The following is a 20,696-nucleotide window of genomic DNA, read 5'->3' as shown; positions in this document are numbered from 1 at the left end:
GGACAATTAAGTGGAAAACATATTATGGCTTTTGGAAGTGTTTCAAAGTTGCTAAAAAATAGACAAAGGTGAGTGGTGTGTGTCAAAATGGTTCTAATCTTGAAGAAACATCTTGAGGATACTTGATAAAGAAAAAATAAGTTAAAATACGGATACTCCCTTCCCCGTATTAATCCGTTATATCGAGATTTTATTGTAATAAAATAAAAAAGACAGTCAAACCTTTCTACTAAAAGTGTGCAATTATCAAAAAAGATAATATTCAAATATACGTAGGAAAATACGTAGTTCAAGAAACTGAAAACATTCTACATACCTTCGGGAGTGCCTGTTAGAATAAAGAATACAAGAGACATCAGTGCTTTTAGATATTTTCGCTTTTCAATTAATTATTAATTTAAGTTTTGTGTGATGTGTTTTTAAATAAAAATTAAAAAAAAGGCAATCTTACGAGTTTTTGATTCATCGAATTTGTAAAAATGTTGATTCTAAAAAGCCAGAATAACACACATAGCAGAACATTGATAACAATTATTTTCGATAACATTTTATTAAAACTAAAACATTGAGTACTGGTCACCGAAATGCTCGACAAAAAATAATAATAAAGTTGTCATGCTGTTTACATTCGTTTACATTGAGCTATAATCCTATGGGCTTTGTTCCATGCTGTCGAAAAAAAAACAATGCCCTCTATAGAGAAATGGTGCAAGTCTACGTACCTTTGTTCTCTATACAGAGCATGCGGAGTGCGGACGGTCAGGGAAGAGCGAGCAAAACAAAGACAGACAGACATACGTACAATTACAAAGGGATATAAATATTAGTTAAGATTTAATAATTAGATATCATTATCTTAAATATTAGAATTAAGTCTGTCTTATTAAAATATATAAAATATATAATAGGGGGGGGGATAATAATAATCAATAATAATTAATAATAATGATAAAACAAAATCACGCCCTCCCCATATTTTTTATTTATATGGAAAAACTGATAACGACATGCTGCTCCTGGCTCAGATGATGAGACTATGTAAATTCGAGTTAACTCTGAAATTAAGTCGTTCAATTTTCCAAAAGCTCCCACAGCACCGAGCTTAATTGTACTTGGCTTGATTACAATCGTTGCAAAAACCTCACGATAAACTTCGCTTACATCATCATTTTATAATGTTTCCATTATTTATTTATTACACAAAATGGACCAATATATAATTACTTAATTAATGACATATAAATATCTATACATATTGATATATAGTGTTATATATCATTCTGCCTAACAAAGTATTTAAAACAGATCTTTTTCTGTTAAATTAAAAAGAGTTTAGGAGTTTAATGACAATTTAATAAGAAAGCTTGGGTCGTTTATTTTTTTATGTAGGTAAAATAGACAGTCTGAAACACACCAGCCGTGTAATCAATAGGGCACGGAACTTTTGTAACAAAACGATACGATTTCCCCCCTCCACTCGTTCTCAGCAGAAAATTTCATACAAAAGTTGTTCTAAATTAAATTCTAAAACGATTTTCTCAATAAAAAATATATATAAGAATATATATATAAAAATTCAATATTTGTTTAAAATTACTTCAGGAATAGTGTTTGTTAATACAATTTTTTGCTAACTTGAAATTTTAATTTCCCTCTGAATAGTATGCTATCAAAATTAATTATCTCAACAATTATTGTTTTTATTAAAAAATGTTTTAAATAAAATTTGTTTCAATTTCGATTTTGAATCAATTATCTTAATAAAAAATTTTTACATCTCTATTAATTAAGCATCTAATTATAATTATGTATAAAAACAGAAAAATTATTATTTTGAGGTTATCTCCTTAATTATTGATTAAATCAAAAAAAGTAGTTGGCAAAGTTTGTTTAGAATTGTTTCAGGAACAATTTTTGTTAAAACAATTTTTTTTCTAACTTGAAATTTTAATTTCCCACTGAACAGTATGCTACAAAAATTAATATTTTTGAGGTTATATTCTTATTGTTGATTTAATCAAAAAATGTTGTTAACAAAATTGGTTTAGAATTACTTCAGGAACAGTGTTTGTTAATAAAATTTTTTGCTAACTTGAAATTTTAATTTCCCTCTGAATAGTATGCTATCAAAATTAATTATCTCAACAATTATTGTTTTTATTAAAAAATGTTTTAAATAAAATTTGTTTCAATTTCGATTTTGAATCAATTATCTTAATAAAAAATTTTTACATCTCTATTAATTAACCATCTAAGTGTAATTATGTATAAAAATTTAAAAATTATTATTTTGAGGTTATCTCCTTAATTATTGATTAAATCAAAAAAAGTAGTTGGCAAAGTTTGTTTAGAATTGTTTCAGGAACAATTTTTGTTAAAACAATTTTTTTCTAACTTGAAATTTTAATTTCCCACTGAACAGTATGCTACAAAAATTAATATTTTTGAGGTTATATTCTTATTGTTGATTTAATCAAAAAATGTTGTTAACAAAATTGGTTTAGAATTACTTCAGGAACAGTGTTTGTTAATAAAATTTTTTGCTAACTTGAAATTTTAATTTCTCTCTGAATAGTATGCTATCAAAATTAATTATCTCAACAATTATTGTTTTTATTAAAAAATGTTTTAAATAAAATTTGTTTCAATTTCGATTTTGAATCAATTATCTTAATAAAAAAATTTTACATCTCTATTAATTAACCATCTAAGTGTAATTATGTATAAAAATTTAAAAATTATTATTTTGAGGTTATCTCCTTAATTATTGATTAAATCAAAAAAAGTTGTTGACAAAGTTTGTTTAGAATTGTTTCAGGAACAATTTTTGGTAACACAATTTTTTTCTTACTTGAAATTTTAATTTCCCACTGAACAGTATGGTATTCTTTTAATCAAGATTTTCTGAGAACGAGTGGAGGGGGGAAATCGTTTTGTTACAAAAGTTCCGTGCCCTGGTAATCAAATATAACTCATTTCTGGAATAATATATGTATATATGTTGTTATGGTCGATCCGAGATTTCATCCTTTCTTCCAGTTGGTTCCCTATGGAAAGGGAACCACATACTTCTCCATATATCATATATCATATAATAGACTTATCGGTTTGATTTATTTTTTAAATTAATTATTTGATAAATTCAATTTGATTCATTTTGTGTAAACAATACGTAATTAATATAAAGTATTGATTTGGAATTTCTTATTTAAAAACATCCATTTTAAAGTATCAAGTTGAATAATAAATTGTATTAATAGAACGATTTATTTAATTGAACGAGAAAGGAGAATTTCGGGAAATGGTAATTAATCTTACCCCTCGCTACGTAACCATTAATCAAATATTAAAATCTAACACATGTTCGTCAATTAAAACGAGATTGAACGACTTAATCGTTGAGAACATGGTACGAGAAAACAAATTAATGTTTTTGAAACGTTTCAATCCTGCAAATGCAAATAATTAATTAATTTTTTTTGTTTTTGAATTGGTGTGTCGAGAACATCTCTGTAGAACAAAGTATGGAGGAGAAATAAACAAGCATGTTCAAAGATTTTGTGTTGTTTGGGTTTGGTGTTGTTGGAATCGGAAACTTACTGTTTTTCTTGTAAAGCAATATTTCGAACTGGTCGTGGAGCTGGTGCTCGAGTACGTGGTCGATCCTGCCGATGGTCTCCTTGTCGGTTAGTTCGCCGAACATGAAGGCGCACCTACAAGATTTTTGCATCACGTCCGCTCTGTTGTACCCTGATATCTTGCAGAACGCCTCGTTGCAATAGACAATCGGGAAGTCCACAATCTGAGCGTTGGCCAGTAAGAAACTACTGTCTGCTGTAAAAGAATAATGATAGTTTAAAGTTAAAAATAGATTGGATCAATTGGGATAAATGTCCACACCCTCTTTCTAATTAATATTCAAAGCATGATGCTTCTGCACCCTACAGATCGATTGAAAGTGGTGCAGCAGGGGTCAAAAAGCATGATGAACTTGCCCGGCATGTTTCGAAGGTCGCACGTAAGGGGGCTTTATTAGGTCGTGCAGTACCCTTCTTGGTTATAAAGGTGCAATTATCGGAAGAGGAACACTTTGAATGAGTATTTACACCCCACGGTGTGCACTCACAAAATTAGCATATTATCAAGTTCTCCTTCAACTTTTCTAATTCATATCCACCCTCGGCGAATTGATTTAATATCCAACCTTAAACCCGTCATACTGTGATTAACGAGACCTAATTTTAGATAAAATAAAACTTGATTAATTTTTATTATTTTAAGTTTACACAAAACTAACTTTTTCTTATAAGCGATAACGAAATACGGTCTAATCGTGCGAAATAGTTGTAATATGCAAAGCAAGTTCGATAACTGTTCCACGAAAATCTAAGCGGGCATTAATAAGGTCGCCGATGTCACGCTACACGGATTTTGTTTAGTTTGGATACTATCGATTAACAATAAAAAGAAAAAAGCGTCAAACTAAAACGGAGAGAGAGATTTTTTTTAAATCTATTTTCTTTAAATTTCTGCCTTTTACTGGCGTTCTATTCGTACAAATTAACACGTTCAAAGCGGGGAGCTTTCGGTTGTAAAACTCGAAATTAATTTGCCCGCTAGCAAACTACCTTGTTTACATCGTTTGTACCCGTCAAAACTTGTACGAGTGTACTAACTTGTATAATCCAATCCAGTTTCGTTGCGAAATTATTTCAAAAATTGGAAGTTACTATTTGGTGTAAAAATCAACACTTCATTCTTAAAAATAAAGCATTATACATAAATTGATTAATACAATGAGCTGGAAGAAAAAGTGAGATGTGCTAACGATGACCTAGAAGAGAATTTTGGTGATAATGTTAAAGTGAAGAATCGTAAGTTTATCATATCTAATGAGAATAAACCTAACGCTGAATATCAACAAAAACTAGAGTTAACACTAGCACTACAACTAAGGCTACACCTAGAACTAGATACATTCAAGTTTAGTCGTCTTGAGAGACGCTAGACTAAACCAGAAACTTTATAGTTCTAAGTCTAGTCTTAGTTCTAGTTTTAGTTTTAGACACAGAGTTTCACTAGTACTGTTACTATGTAGAGCTAACACTATACCTAGAACTAGAATCATTTGGGTTTAGCCGCACGTCTCTAAAGACGGCTAAACCCGAATGATTCTAGTTCTAGGTATAGTGTTAGTTCTAGTTTTACACTTGCACTGTTACTCTGTAGAACTAACACTATACCTAGAACTAGAATCATTTGGGTTTAGCTGCACGTCTCTAAAGACGGCTAAACCCGAATGATTCTAGTTCTAGGTATAGTGTTAGTTCTAGTTTTACACTAGCACTGTTACTATGTAGAACTAACACTACATAGATATAGTGTTAGTTCTAGTTTTACACTAGCACTGTTACTATGTAGAACTAACACTACATAGATATAGTGTTAGTTCTAGTTTTACACTTGCACTGTTACTCTGTAGAACTAACACTATACCTAGAACTAGAATCATTTGGGTTTAGCTGCACGTCTCTAAAGACGGCTAAACCCGAATGATTCTAGTTCTAGATATAGTGTTAGTTCTAGTTTTACACTAGCACTGTTACTATGTAGAACTAACACTACATAGATATAGTGTTAGTTCTAGTTTTACACTAGCACTGTTACTATGTAGAACTAACACTATACCTAGAACTAGAATCATTTGGGTTTAGCCGCACGTCTCTAAAGACGGCTAAACCCGAATGATTCTAGTTCTAGGTATAGTGTTAGTTCTAGTTTTACACTTGCACTGTTACTCTGTAGAACTAACACTATACCTAGAACCAGAATCATTTGGGTTTAGCCGCACGTCTCTAAAGACGGCTAAACCCGAATGATTCTAGTTCTAGATATAGTGTTAGTTCTAGTTTTACAGTAGCACTGTTACTATGTAGAACTAACACTATACCTAGAACTAGAATCATTTGGGTTTAGCCGCACGTCTCTAAAGACGGCTAAACCCGAATGATTCTAGTTCTAGATATAGTGTTAGTTCTAGTTTTACAGTAGCACTGTTACTATGTAGAACTAACACTATACCTAGAACTAGAATCATTTGGGTTTAGCCGCACGTCTCTAAAGACGGCTAAACCCGAATGATTCTAGTTCTAGATATAGTGTTAGTTCTAGTTTTACAGTAGCACTGTTACTATGTAGAACTAACACTATACCTAGAACTAGAATCATTTGGGTTTAGCCGCACGTCTCTAAAGACGGCTAAACCCGAATGATTCTAGTTCTAGATATAGTGTTAGTTCTAGTTTTACAGTAGCACTGTTACTATGTAGAATTAACACTATACCTAGAACTAGAATCATTTGGGTTTAGCCGCACGTCTCTAAAGATGGCTAAACCCGAATGATTCTAGTTCTAGGTATAGTGTTAGTTCTAGTTTTACACTAGCACTGTTACTATGTAGAACTAACACTATACCTAGAACTAGAATCATTTGGGTTTAGCCGCACGTCTCTAAAGACGGCTAAACACGAATGATTCTAGTTCTAGATATAGTGTTAGTTCTAGTTTTACACTAGCACTGTTACTATGTAGAACTAACACTACATAGATCTAATGTTCATTCTAGTTTTACACTAGCACTGTTACTATGTAGAACTAACACTATACCTAGAACTAGAATCATTTGGGTTTAGCCGCACGTCTCTAAAGACGGCTAAACCCAAATGATTCTAGTTCTAGGTATAGTGTTAGTTCTAGTTTTACACTAGCCCTATTACTATGTAGAACTAACACTATACCTAGAACTAGAATCATTTGGGTTTAGCCGCACGTCTCTAAAGACGACTAGCTACGCTGGATTTGGATCCAACCAACGTAATAGAAACCAAGCAAATGCCAAAAATTCACATCAAACCTCCAACAAGATCGTTAGACCCGATGACCTCTCTAAAGTTTACGAGCACAATGCCGGCGTAACAACTAAACATAACATTTATTACCACTCAAAATAATTTATAACCTCGCAACGCCAAAGATTATTTTTATTTAAACATTTTTTGTTAATCATCAAAATGCGTGTGTTTATTGAAAATGGAATAGTTAGAGCTCTTGATTGCTTTACCCTTGGCATGTTAAGCCGCGTTTGAAACGATACGATCATCCCGCAGTGTGATTTAAACCCTTTTTATAGATCGTTTTTAAAACGTCCTACTGCCCTAGATGTTTCCCGTCAAGGACAACTTCTCATCAAATATTATTATTATTAAACCCCGTTTTTCCTCCAATATTTTCTTTTTAAAATTAAATTTTCGTCCGCGATGTAGATAGGTAACTAATGCGGCAGCAACGTGAAATGTCAAAGGTTATCTCGAAGTTATTGACCATAAAACCTCGCAAGGATTCTAGAATTAGATTAGAAGCGCCCGGCAAATAGCGCGTTTATTTCCTGGCGGATATTTACACGGGATAAGTTTGAATGCAAAAGATTTCACATCAACGTACGTAAATAAAATTCGCCCGATTTTTAAGTTGAAATTTTACGGAAATAACGAATCGATTGATTCCGGTTTCCGGTCGTTCGGTGGGGAGCGGAAAACCGATTAAGTACGTTCTCGATTTACCCTCACGTGAAGTACTACTTGGATATTTACCGGAAAATCCCATTAACAAAACAAATTAAAAAACTAAGTTTATACTATTTATTTATATTTAAACGATTTAAAATTTATTTTGCGAAATTAGATTTTTTTATATTAGCATATAACGTTTTAAGAATTACTTTTTAATGTAGTTTGGTTAAACCCAAATGATTCTAGTTCTAGGTCTGGTGTTAGTTCTAGTTTTAATTGTTATGCAGTGCTGGATTGTTGTATATTTTTATTGACCTAAGACTAGAATGAACGTTAGACCTAGAACTAGAAACATTCGGGTTTAGTCGTCTTGAGAGACGTGTGGCTAAACCCGAATGTTTCTAGTTCTAAGTCTAGCGTTAGTTCTAAAACTAGAATTAGAACTAACACTAGACCTAGAACTAAAAACATTCGGGTTTAACCCGTCTTGAGAGACGCACGGCTAAACCCGATTGTTTTTAGTTCTAGGTCTAGTGTTAGTTCTATAACTAAACCTAGAACTAACACTAGATCTAGAACGCGGGTTTAACCGTGCGTCTGAAGACGAACTAATATTAGACCTAGAACTAGAAACATTCAGGTTAAGCCGTCTTGAGTGAAACTCTGTGTCTAAAACTAAAACTAGAACTAAGACTAGACTTAGAACTATAAAGTTTCAGGTTTAGTCTTACGTCTCTCAAGACGACTAAACTTGAATGTATCTAGTTCTAGGTGTAGCCTTAGTTGTAGTGCTAGTGTTAACTCTAGTGTTAACTCTTTTAATAAAATAACAATGTATTCTGTTTGTACTTTTATTGAAAAATGGATTATTTGTTTTCAATTCTACCGGTTTCGGTTCAATAGTAGAACCATCCTCAGGACTAAATATGATGAATATGTATCACACATATTCCTGCCAAACTAACTTTGAACTTAATAGCTAATACCCTACAAGTAAAAAACACAAGTTCTTGTGAATTGAAGAAAAATTTTTAACATGTTAACTATCGCAAGAGACTTAAAAATAAACTGACGAAATTCGAGGGTCCTGAGGATGGTTCTACTATTGAACCGAAACCGGTAGAATTGAAAACAAATAATCCATTTTTCAATAAAAGTACAAACAGAAGACATTGTTATTTTATTTAATGCTTTAAAATGGAAAGAAATAACGAATACAACAATATTAACTCTTTTAGTTGATATTCAGCGTTAAGCTAGTCAGACCTAGTTCTAGGTCTGGTGTTAGTTCTAGTTTTAATTGTTATTCAGTGCTGGATTGTTGTATATTTTTATTGACCTAAGACTAGAATGAACATTAGACCTAGAACTAGAAACATTCGGGTTTAGACGTCTTGAGAGACGTGTGGCTAAACCCGAATGTTTCTAGTTCTAAGTCTAGTGTTGGTTCTAAAACTAGAATTAGAACTAACACTAGACCTAGAACTAAAAACATTTAGGTTTAACCCGTCTTGAGAGATGCACGGCTAAACCCGATTGTTTTTAGTTCTAGGTCTAGTGTTAGTTCTATAACTAAACCTAGAACTAACACTAGATCTAGAACTAACACTAGACCTAGAACTAACACTAGACCTAGAACTTTCTAGTTCTACGTCTAGTGTTAGTTCTAGTTTTAATTGTTATTCAGTGCTAGATTGTTGTATATTTTTATTGACGTAAGACTAGAATGAAAATTAAATCTAGAACAAGAAACATTCGGGTTTAGTCGTCTTGAGAGACATGCGACTAAACCCGAATGTTTCTAGTTTTCGGTCTAGTGTTAGTTTTAGTTTTACAGTAGCACTATCACTAGAACTAACACAAGACAGAACTAGAATCATTCGGGTTTAGCCGTCTTGAGAGACGTGCGGCTAAACCCGAATGTTTCTAGTTGTAGGTCTAGTGTTACTTTTAGTTTTACACTAGCACTATCACTAGAACTAACACAAAACCTAGAATCATTTGGGTTTAGCAGTCTTGAGAGATGTGCGGCTAAACCCGAATGTTTCTAGTTCTAGGTCTGGTATTAGCTCTAGTGACAATGCTAGATAGCACTAGTTAGCACTAGATATCACTATGTTACATATTTTTATTGAACTAAAACTAGAACTAGCACTACAAACTAATACAAGACCTAGAACTAACACTAGAACTAATACAAGACCTAGAACTAGAATCATTCGGGTTTAGCCGTCTTGAGAGACGTGCGACTAAACCCGAATGTTTCTAGTTCTCGGTCTAGTGTTAGTTTTAGTTTTACAGTAGCACTATCACTAGAACTAACACAAGACATAGAACTAGAATCATTCGGGTTTAGCCGTCTTGAGAGACGTGCGGCTAAACCCGAATGTTTCTAGTTGTAGGTCTAGTGTTCCTTTTAGTTTTACACTAGCACTATCACTAGAACTAACACAAGACCTAGAATCATTTGGGTTTAGCAGTCTTGAGAGACGTGCGGCTAAACCCGAATGTTTCTAGTTCTAGGTCTGGTATTAGTTCTAGTGACAATGCTAGATAGCACTAGTTAGCACTAGATATCACTATGTTACATATTTTTATTGAACTAAAACTAGAACTAACACTACAAACTAATACAAGACCTAGAACTAACACTAGAACTAATACAAGACCTAGAACTAGAATCATTCGGGTTTAGCCGTCTTGAGAGACGTGCGACTAAACCCGAATGTTTCTAGTTCTCGGTCTAGTGTTAGTTTTAGTTTTACAGTAGCACTATCACTAGAACTAACACAAGACATAGAACTAGAATCATTCGGGTTTAGCCGTCTTGAGAGACGTGCAGCTAAACCCGAATGTTTCTAGTTGTAGGTCTAGTGTTACTTTTAGTTTTACACTAGCACTATCACTAGAACTAACACAAGACCTAGAATCATTTGGGTTTAGCAGTCTTGAGAGACGTGCGGCTAAACCCGAATGTTTCTAGTTCTAGGTCTGGTATTAGTTCTAGTGACAATGCTAGATAGCACTAGTTAGCACTAGATATCACTATGTTACATATTTTTATTGAACTAAAACTAGAACTAACACTACAAACTAATACAAGACCTAGAACTAACACTAGAACTAATACAAGACCTAGAACTAGAATCATTCGGGTTTAGCCGTCTTGAGAGACGTGCGGCTAAACCCGATTGTTTCTAATTCTAGGTCTAGTGTTACTTGTAGTTTTACACTAGCACTATCACTAGAACTAACACAAGACCTAGAATCATTCGGGTTTAGCCGTCTTGCGAGACGTGCGGCTAAACCCGAGTGTTTCTAGTTCTAAGTATAGTGTTAGTTCTAAAACTAAAATTAGAACTAACACTAGAAAGTTACCTAGAACTAGAAAGTTTCGAGTTTAGCCATGCGTCTTCAGATGTACTAGGTCTAGTGTTAGTTCTAGTTTTAATTGTTATTTAATGATAGATTAATCTATATTTTTATTGAACCAAAATTAAATTTAACACTAAATCTAGAACTAGAAACATTCAGATTTAGCCGTCTTGAGAGAAGCATGGCTAAACCCGAATATTTCTAGTTCTACGTCAAGTGTTAGTTCTAATAGTAGTGCAAGTCTTAATTCTAGTTTTAGTTTGATAAAAGATTGAAGAAAATTGATAGTTTTGTTAACAAGTGTTTACATAATAGATTTGAATAAAATCAATCTCGGCGCGAATATATGCAGAATTAACCCGCTTTTAATAATTAATATTAATTTTGTAACTCAAAATTTGTTTTACTAATAAATGTTAAGTTCTCCATAAATACTGAAAATCGATACTGAGATATCTCCAATACACAAATTGGCATGAAAAGAGCGTTACATTTAAAGTTTTCCACGAATTCGCTTGGAACTATTTCCATAAAAAGAAGTGAGAAACTTTTTCGAAGACTCTTTTTATAAAACTTGAAGTTATTTTTTGGTTTAAAGCTTTTTCATTTTATTTGTTTATTCATTTATTTTTTGACATCTTAAGATTAATGTTGATGTTGTTTGGGGATGAATAACATCAACATTGAACGCAACGTTGCATATGCATGGTTCGCTATTAATAGATTCATTTTCTATTTCTGGACCTCCGGTACTGTGTGCACTTTGGGGTGAACAACCCCTTATTCGACTTTGTTCGGACGCACTCGACTCACTTCTAGGTTAAAGGGTGACGTGCATTTTTAGCTACGTCATCCAGATAACATCATCTCCATTTAGAATCAATCGAAACTATTAGTTGGCAGTTAAACAAAAAAAAAGTAAAATATTGTGATAACATCACCTCCTTGAAAGTGTTTTCAAGATATTTTCAAGGTCACGGTGAAAGATAAGAAACTCGATCGAGCTTGCACTTGCTCGCGTATATGCAACAGTGAGTGATATCGATTAGTCGTTAAGGGTTTACTGGGGCTTCCACATTTACGATTTGCGACGACGACCATCAACTGGATGGTAGCCAAAGATAGCTTTTCAAATCCGCGCGCTTTTTACCCTCCAACACAGAGAATAATTAGGTTTTTTTCAACACCAACAGAAAGCACTCCCCCAAAGCAATCTGGTGTATATAAAAAAATTAAGGGATTCTAATTCATTGCTTGTAGATGTAAAGAGGGAGTTCATTTATTTAATTTTATTGCCATTGAGAACTCGGAGGCACCAAAAAAGGGGGTGAAAAGAGAATGAATGTTAACAAGTTATTTTATGTTCACTGAAAGAAAAATGTTTCAATACTTACGCTGTTGATTTGAACGTCTTATAATGTTCTCTAAAAATGTATTCTGTGGGGCGACTAAGCCCCGTCTTCCTCCAGGCATCTTCAATGATTTCTTGTCATCTCAACATCACCAGAAGCAGCATCTTACCACTTACATACATAAAACTGAACGTTTACTCGGTTGTCAATTAATAATTAATATTAAAACAACGAACTCGTTATCTTCGTTCCCGTTGTGATGTTATTTTTTTCTTCTTCTCTAACCGGAATCGATGTGTTTCAGTTTTTTTAACATATTGTAATCTTCTTTTTGACGTCTATACTACGTGGAATATCCATAAAGTTGCACATGACAACACTGAGTTTCTCCTTAATAAGCGAACCTCTATTATCATATTAACACTTCAATTATTATTAAAAGCTCCATTTCTTTGCGAGAAAAACAGGATTAAAATCTGTTTGCGAATGAAATCGTATCGATTCGGAGCGTTTCTTGGCTCGCGATCTTAAAGATTTACATTTTTGCTACGTCCCGAGAGGGAAAAATTGAAAATTGACACACCAATGCGTTGGTGAGGGCGTCGCGACGTCGACGTCGTTATATACAATCGCAAACTGATCGTGGAAGCTTTGGAAAATCGAAAACGACGACAGCGCCCGCGTCGATTCGCAACGGCGAAACCGCCAAGCTTTGCGCGAGGTTAGCTTTTCAACACGCGAAAGAGGTTTATGATTGCGGTTTAATGCGCAAAAAATAAATAAATTAATTTTTATTTAAATTAAAAGTGATTTAAAAAAAATCACCAAGAAAATAATTTTAATAAATAAATCAAATTTAAAATTTATTAACAAATTTTAACAAATTCTTTTATTAAAACCAAAAATACCACAAATTAATCTCTTTTTATAGAAATGAATTAATTTTTATTAAAAATTAATTATTTATTTATAAAAATTTAATTCGCCATCTATATTTTTAACCCCGAAACATAAAATTAAAAATATTTCACAGAGATGGCGCTAAATTCCGTCAACATAGGTCCTTAACCCACAATAACATCAAAACATAACCTCAATCTTTAATTTTCTCGATTCATTTAATTTAAATAAACGAAAATATGACCGCTCATATAATTTGTGTAACTTCCGGAGGAGGTCTTCCAATTTTCACGAGAAGTAAAGGATGTACCGAAAATGTACGTCGCAAAAACCAAGGTATTAATTTTTATTTTAGCCCTTTTTAGTTATCTTTTTCAATAATTGGCTCCTTAAATGGTGTACACATGTTCTCAAAGTCGCACCTAATTAATTTAATCAGTACGGAAACTCAAGATCATTGCGTTGTTTGGAAGGAATTCCATGATAGTGTGGTTCTTATTGGAATCGCTTCGGGATGTACCGTCGATGTTTTTGAGAAGTTATTAGATTCGATGTTTAACGCGATGGTTTTAGTGGTTGGTTTCGATGAGATTAAGCAACAAAGAAATGTTGAACGATTAAAACGAGAATTACGAGTAAGATTTGTAAGTTAGAAATGAATAATTTATAATCTTTTTCTTTTATAGACTTGTTATCCAATAATAGATAGATTATTAGATACATTAGATTGTGGGGATTCGTCAAATAAACACAGTAGCGACTTAGTAAATTTAGTTGAATGTATTTTATGCCCAGAAAATCAAAACATACAAAGCGTTCTTAATTCTTTCACAGAAACCATTGATACAATGTTTAGTTGCATTTTAATTCATGGAAAAATTGCTGTTGCAACTGAAAGTTGGTGGAGTTTATGCCCGGATGAATTAAAATTGTTATCCTTTTTGGCTGTAGTAGAAAATACATCAAGTAGTAAAGATATCCCGGTTTTTTTACCATATAAAAGCCCAAATGTAAATTTCGTAATCTCTTAATTACTCCCTCTGTCCCATATTATGGTATACATTTCTCTAAAATTTTTGGGTTAAGGAAAGTTTGGAGAATTAACAAGTTTCTACCCATTTAATATAATCTAGTAGTATCTTTTATATTATCTAATTAAGTATTAGGCGGCTATGTTGAGATATGTCAATTTGTCTGACAATTACAAGATACTTGTTGTGTCAAAATTATGGGAGATATTTGTCTTGAATTGTATAATAAAAAATATCAGATATAATATCAAATATTAATAGCGTGATGTTATTGGTCAAGTTGCAAGGAAGTTTGATGTTTCCTGACTAAATTTTACGCGTATTTGGAATAGGCTGAACGAAATATTTGTGGTTTCCAGAAAAAGGTATTGTGGCCGAAAGCGCAACAATTACTGGGAGAATTTTGATAAAATCAAAGAATCTCCACTTAATCGCCGACATGGCACAATTCGGAGTTTGTCGTTTGCAATAAACATTCCAAAATCGATCGTTTTTCGCATTTTCAAAGAGGGACGACTCTAAAATAATATCCTCAATAATGAAGCCACTACTAATGGACTGTAACGAAAGAACGAGACTTTTACAACTACGTACATATAGACGAAAAGTGGTTTTACTTATCGCAAGTTAAAAGGTCAAAATCACGCTGGACGAAGTAAAACCAGAAAGGCACTGTAAAAGTAAACGGTTCATAACTAAAATTATGTTTATGGTTGCAGTGGCCAGACCACGCTATGACAGTGCCAGAAAACAGTATTTCAACGGAACTTTCAAAAGAACCCACAAAAATAAACAGCAAGAATCGAGCAAGACGAACAATGATGACCAAAATCATCGAGTTTATTCACGCAGCAGAATGCAAAAAGATGATAACGTTTTACCAGCATTAGATCCAAATTCCCTAAAAGCGCATAAAGCCAAGACAATTTATGTCTTGACAATTTATGTCTTGGCTTTATGGCTCTATGTCAGCCACCGAATAGCCCTGATTTGAATGTTTTAGACCCTGGCTTCTCCAATGCTATTCAGTCTTTGCAGCACCAAACATCGCCAAAAGCTATGGATGAATTAATAGTATATAATATACAGGTGTGTCAAATGTCGAATGTAGCCAATAACTTCGCCATTTGTGGTTTTAGAAAAAAATGTTTCAAATACAAGTTCTTTATCAACAGAGCCCGGACAGTTTAGGAAACGTGCGCCCCTCCACACTAAACGAATGCCTTCATAAGCGTACGCTTCGATTTAATTCATTGAATATTGAGACTGGAGTGGGAGGCGTTTTAGGATCACTTTCCTAAACTGTCCGGGCTCTGTTTATTAATCATGGCGCATTTTTTGGCAATATTTGCTTGTTTGCATTGTTTTTTGTTTCGTTGCTATGGCAACCAACATTGTTGTATTAAATGGGATGCATATATTTTGTTTGGAGAGTTATTTTAGGGGGAAGGCTCTGGAGGTGAATGTAGGAAAGACAAAGGTTATGAACTTCTGTAAAGGGGGTAGAAGGAAGAGCGAAGACTGGAGGTGGGAAGGGAAGGAGATAGAGGAGGCGAGGGAGTACACATATTTGTGGTACAGATTTAGAGAGGACAACAAGGAAGGCGCGCATGTGAGGGCAATGGCAAAGAAGGCGAATAAGGTGATGGGGCAGGTCTGGGGGTGGGGAGAGAGATTATTTGGAAGGGATATGGAAAAAAGGAAGATGATATTCGAGTGCTTGATTCGAAGTGTTATGATGTACGGGGCGGAGCTTTGGGGGTGGAAAGAGCAAGGGCTATTGGAAGGCGTACAGGCCAGGTATTGGAGATGGGTTTTGGGGTTGGCAAAAGAGACGCCGGAGTACATAGTCAGAGAAGAGGTGAAGGTTGATAAGTTAAGAGTGGAGGCGGGTAAAAGGGCGGTACGTTTTGAGGAGAGGGTTGAAGGGAGGTCTCAATGTAAAATTTTGGGGGAGTGCTGGAAAGAGATTAAGGCAGGGAAAGGGGGTTACGGGCAACGAGGGAGGGAGGAATATTTCAAAAGGGTGTGGTACTCAGTGAAAGCGGTAGATGATAGAAGGAGGGAAGGGATTGAGATGTGGAAAAAGCTGGAGAGCAGGGATAGAGATGTACAGAGGCAAGAAAGAAGGGGGCAGATAAGGGAGAGCAGGTACAACCCTAAGTACGAGGAAATAATAACGGAGGGATTGCCGAAGTACCTGTCGGTGGAGGGGGATGAGGAGGGGAAGAGGATGGTGGCAAGATTCAGATGCGGCAATGAGGAGAGAGCGAATAGGTATTGGATGAGAGATGAGGAGAGGGGTTGTAGGCTATGTGGGGGGTAGTGGGAGTCGTTGGAGCACCTACTGAGGGAGTGTGACGAGCTAAGAGAGGAGGTGATCGGCTGGAAGCAGATGCTGGGGGAGAGGGCAGAGGGAAGAGAATGGATGAGGGAGGTGGTGGCGACAAGGCAGCGTAGGGAGATGCGGGGAGGAGATGGGGAGGGGTAGGATAGGAAATAAAATGTATTGTATTGTAATGTGATAAATGTAATTGTAGTATTGCTAAAAATTTAATTGTTTGTGGAATGTATTGCTGATTTGGTAGCAATAAACTTAATTAATTATTTTTTTTTGCATACTTTGATAGAGCATAAGTAACTTTATGCGATGAACATATCAAATCGTATGCATCCCATTTAAAATAACAATGTTGGTTGCCATAGCAACGAAACAAAGAACAATGTAAACAAGCAATTATCGTAAAAAAATGCGCCACAATTAATAAAGAATTTTTATTTGAAACATTTTTCTTTAAAACCAGAAATGGCGAAGTTATTGGCTATATTCCAGACATTTGACACACCCTGTGTATAATAATAAGTATTCTACAATGTTATCACTGAAAAATTCGTACATTAACTCGTTTTCTATGCTCCATCGGTTTTTAGTCAAGATTTTCTGATGCTAATTTGAACAAACACCATTGGATAGTTTTGCAAAGGAAAAGTTTTGCTTGGAAAAAGGTGATGTCCTTATGACTACCCTTATGCTAACTAGCGCTACCTAGCACTGTCACTAGAATTTACTAACATTTGTCCTAGAACTAGAAACATTCAGGTTCAGCCGTCTTAAAAGACGCATAGTTTGGACTCTGGCCTTTTGTTTATAAAGAATCTACAAAAATAAACAGCAAGAACTGGGCAAGAGGTGACAATGGTGACCAAAAACATCGAGTCTATTAACGCAGCAGAATGCAAAAAGATGATTATCAATAACGTTTTACCAGCGATTATATCCAAATTCCCCAAAAGCGCATAAAGCCAAGAAAATTTATGTTCAACAAGATAATGCAAAACCGTATTCTTATGAAAACGATACGGAATTGATGGCCAAAGGATCAAAAGATCAAGAGATCCTGAACAGTCCTTGGCTTCTTCAATGCTATTTAGTCTTAGCAGTACCAAACATCGCCAAAAACTATGGATGAATTAATAGATTGTATTGAAAGTGCCTTCGACGTATGTATTAACTAAAGAAAAATTAGATAACGTATTCTTGACACTACAAAGTGCATGGAGTCAACAATGATGGCCTCAGGAGGCAACATAATAAAATTGAGCACATTAATAAAGAAAAACTGCCGCGAAGTGAGTTTACCTGTTTCTATTATAATGTTTGTGCAACCAAACTGCCATTGAAACAGCTATGTTTAAATGAAGTTACAAATTGAAATACTAATTTTACAAATACAATAAAATAGTTTTCAAAGTTTTGTATATCATAATTTGGGACAGAGGGAGTAATTAATTTCTTAATTAAAATTAATTTTAGGCTGCTTTTCGTTTCATATCGGTAACTTTAATTCCGGATGTTCAACTTTGTTGTCTTTGTGGCCCAACGCCTTCTTTAGAAGAAGTCGAACAATTTTCAACGCAATCGTTCAAAAATTTGTTGGAAGTTTTAGCAGCTGCCGGACAATGTTATCCTAAAAATTTTCCAAGTTCTTTGCAATTCGATCAAGGAATTTTGGGGTAAAATAAATTAAATTCTACATCATTTGTATGATAAAATAATAAATGTTTTATTAGACTCTTGTTAATAAATATACCAATTGGGAAATATATGATGTCGAGATGTCCACATCAATCGATTGGTAAACGAGCTTCAAGCGGATCTCATCGATTGGATATTTTAAGGAGCTTTTATTATCAAGCGGTAATGGATGTATTAAATAATGATAAAGATAAAATTCAAGGAAATCAAGAAAACGAATGTGGGTATATTAAAAAAGAGGATTCTTTGAGAAATATTTCGATGGGGAACGAAACTTATTGGTGTTCGGAATATCATAAATGTCATGCTGCGAGAATTGATAATAACATTTTGTGTGTTTTATATAATTCTGCCATTCCCACTCATGCAATTCGATTGTTAACACAAAAAACTTTAAAAACCTTTGTTTGTGATAAACAAATTTGTTGGTAAAACACGTAAATATAATTTATGTTGAATCGTATGTTGGTGATATATATATTTGAATGCAAAATAATAATATTTTGAATACAAGATATTAGTCAATTAATGTTTAATTTGTAGACCGAAAGAAGAATTTCTCCTTAAATTCCTGTGCACTCCTTTCCATGGCGAAACTTAATGTAGCATACTCCCAAAGACCTTCTATCGCAATTAAGGTAAGATAAAAAGTATTCACAACCACAAATTCGACGACAAAGAATTTTGCTTAAATCTGTAAGCGAAATAATATTTTAAACATCTTCCTTTAAACAATTAAAGTTTATTTGACTTGGAAGTTTCCCACAGATGTATGTTGTGCATCTATGTTTAATCTATGAGTTTTTACCGAAACGGAATCTGGGCTTTCTTTACGTCCATTCCTCCTAAAAAGTTCTGATGTTCACTTTTACGAGTCGCGTTACAAATCAACTTCCCCATCATCGTATAATACTTCAAACTTGTTTCTGAAGAAGGTAATAATTGTGTAAATAATATCTATTTCGCTCCGTACTAAAAGCGTATCTGAACTTATGATGCAAATGGGTTAACCAAGTAATATTTCGATGTCTGCGTTAGATAAAATGACAAGTGTGGTGTTGATTTGATTATTCTTTCTATAGGCTAAGTATAGGATAACTTGCATTTCCAAAAACTACCAATATACACATTTCCAGAAACTATCAATATGCATATTTCAGGATAACTTGCATTTGCAGAAACTGCTAATGCGCTGGTTTCTAGATAATTTACATTTGTAGAAACTACCAATATGCACATTTGGACAAACTTCCAATATGCTGTTTTCTGGATAACCTACATTTGCAGAAACTATCAATATGCATATTTCTGGATATTGTACAGGTGTCCCAATTTCGATGTCCGCAAAGGCTATCTTCGAAACTAAAAGAGATAGAAAAAAAGTAGCTTACATGTCATGATCTCGTTTTTCGGGAAAATGTTAATGCCGAAAACTCCGAATAGCTATCGTCTTTTGTTTTCGCCCTATCGGCAAAAACTGAAAATATTGCGAAAACGACAATCGCGAATATCTCACGTATTATCAAAGATGGAGTATTATAAATAAAACATTATATGGGCAATTTTTTACGAAGAATTCAGTGGCGTAGGTAGAATTTTTTTCCCATCTTTTATTTTCGAGATTTTAGACGTAACTTTATTTTTTTAAATGGAAACCATAGTTGGCTATGACCTAAAATAATTTGTTATTTTCTTCTGATAACAAATATATATAGTTTGTGGGGTAGATTTCTTATAGTTATTGAATAATTAACAAAAATTCATTTTGTTCTATCTAAAACTAATGTATGTATTTAAAAGTTAATGTTGCTATGGTGATAACCATACATACTATGATGGAACATAATGTATCAAATAATTGCCAAAGTTTGTATTTAAAAATTCGATAACAACTCTGGCATTATATGCTGGTACGATGCACCAGCATGTTAAGTGTCAAAGTATAACAAAACTGAATAAAACTTTACAATGAATTTCGAAAATTATGAAAAATGTAACATGATGGAATGCTATATGTTATCAGATAAGAATGCGACGTTAGCCACGGAATTATATTACGTAAGAACTTTCAGCCGGTTAGTAGAAAATTTAATAGATTTTTGGTCCTTCCCCAAACCACGTGCAAAAACATACCAAAATGACCTGTAAGAGGATGAACTCAATGTGTTGGCTTCAGTTGCGATAAATCCATCAACGTCTTGCAGAGAAATTGAACAAGACGTCTGACCCAAAAGCCGCTGCTCCCGAGTATGAAAGAAAAATATGTATAAACCATACAAAGCGGGGCTACCTCATTATTTACGTGCCAGAGGTGCCAATCTAAGATTAGAATTTTGTAGATGATATTTAAAAAAATTAAATAATCTGCTGTTTGTTCAAAATGTCATCTGGACCAATGAATTCTCTGAGTGTTCAAAGAAGGTTGGGTTTCAAT

At 33.9% G+C, this 20,696-nt stretch overlaps 2 protein-coding genes across 4 annotated transcripts in view; one reads left to right on the top strand and one right to left on the bottom strand.

The window, feature by feature from the left end:
• LOC111423549 (ether a go-go) overlaps positions 1 to 12,911 on the bottom strand; it is a 32,589-nt gene extending 19,678 nt beyond the window's left edge. For both annotated transcript variants that reach the window (XM_023056802.2, XM_023056803.2), the window contains exons 1-2: positions 12,338 to 12,911; positions 3,601 to 3,834 (exon numbers count right to left, since the gene is read on the bottom strand). In XM_023056802.2, the coding sequence (XP_022912570.1) occupies positions 3,601 to 3,834; positions 12,338 to 12,416 (313 nt within the window). In that variant the 5' untranslated portion in view covers positions 12,417 to 12,911. The remainder of the gene's footprint in view (positions 1 to 3,600; positions 3,835 to 12,337) is intronic.
• A 436-nt stretch (positions 12,912 to 13,347) lies between these two features.
• On the top strand, positions 13,348 to 18,787 carry LOC111423550 (fuzzy planar cell polarity protein-like protein). 2 transcript variants are annotated; one of them, XM_023056805.2, is made up of 5 exons: positions 13,348 to 13,512; positions 13,561 to 13,830; positions 13,882 to 14,205; positions 18,041 to 18,240; positions 18,298 to 18,787. In XM_023056805.2, exons 1-5 carry the CDS (start codon positions 13,435 to 13,437, stop codon positions 18,692 to 18,694), a joined length of 1,269 nt encoding a protein of 422 aa, XP_022912573.1. In that variant the 5' UTR covers positions 13,348 to 13,434; the 3' UTR covers positions 18,695 to 18,787. The 2 variants fall into 2 exon arrangements, with proteins under 2 accessions (XP_022912573.1, XP_022912574.1); XM_023056806.2 differs by having other exon boundaries at positions 13,393 to 13,492; positions 13,551 to 13,830.
• Positions 18,788 to 20,696: the final 1,909 nt, after the last annotated feature.

This window comes from Onthophagus taurus, chromosome 11 (assembly GCF_036711975.1).
Source record: "Onthophagus taurus isolate NC chromosome 11, IU_Otau_3.0, whole genome shotgun sequence".
NCBI classification, from domain to species: domain Eukaryota; kingdom Metazoa; phylum Arthropoda; class Insecta; order Coleoptera; family Scarabaeidae; genus Onthophagus; species Onthophagus taurus.
This window is presented reverse-complemented; position numbering and strand designations above follow the sequence as displayed.

Excerpts from the sequence above, each read along its gene's own strand:
- LOC111423550 (XM_023056805.2), top strand. The coding sequence starts at position 13,435 with ATGACCGCTCATATAATTTGTGTAACTTCCGGAGGAGGTCTTCCAATT. Across the intron at positions 13,513-13,560 it reads GTAAAGGATGTACCGAAAAT|TTATCTTTTTCAATAATTGG; the intron begins GTACGTCGCAAA and ends AGCCCTTTTTAG. Across the intron at positions 18,241-18,297 it reads TTCGATCAAGGAATTTTGGG|ACTCTTGTTAATAAATATAC; the intron begins GTAAAATAAATT and ends ATGTTTTATTAG.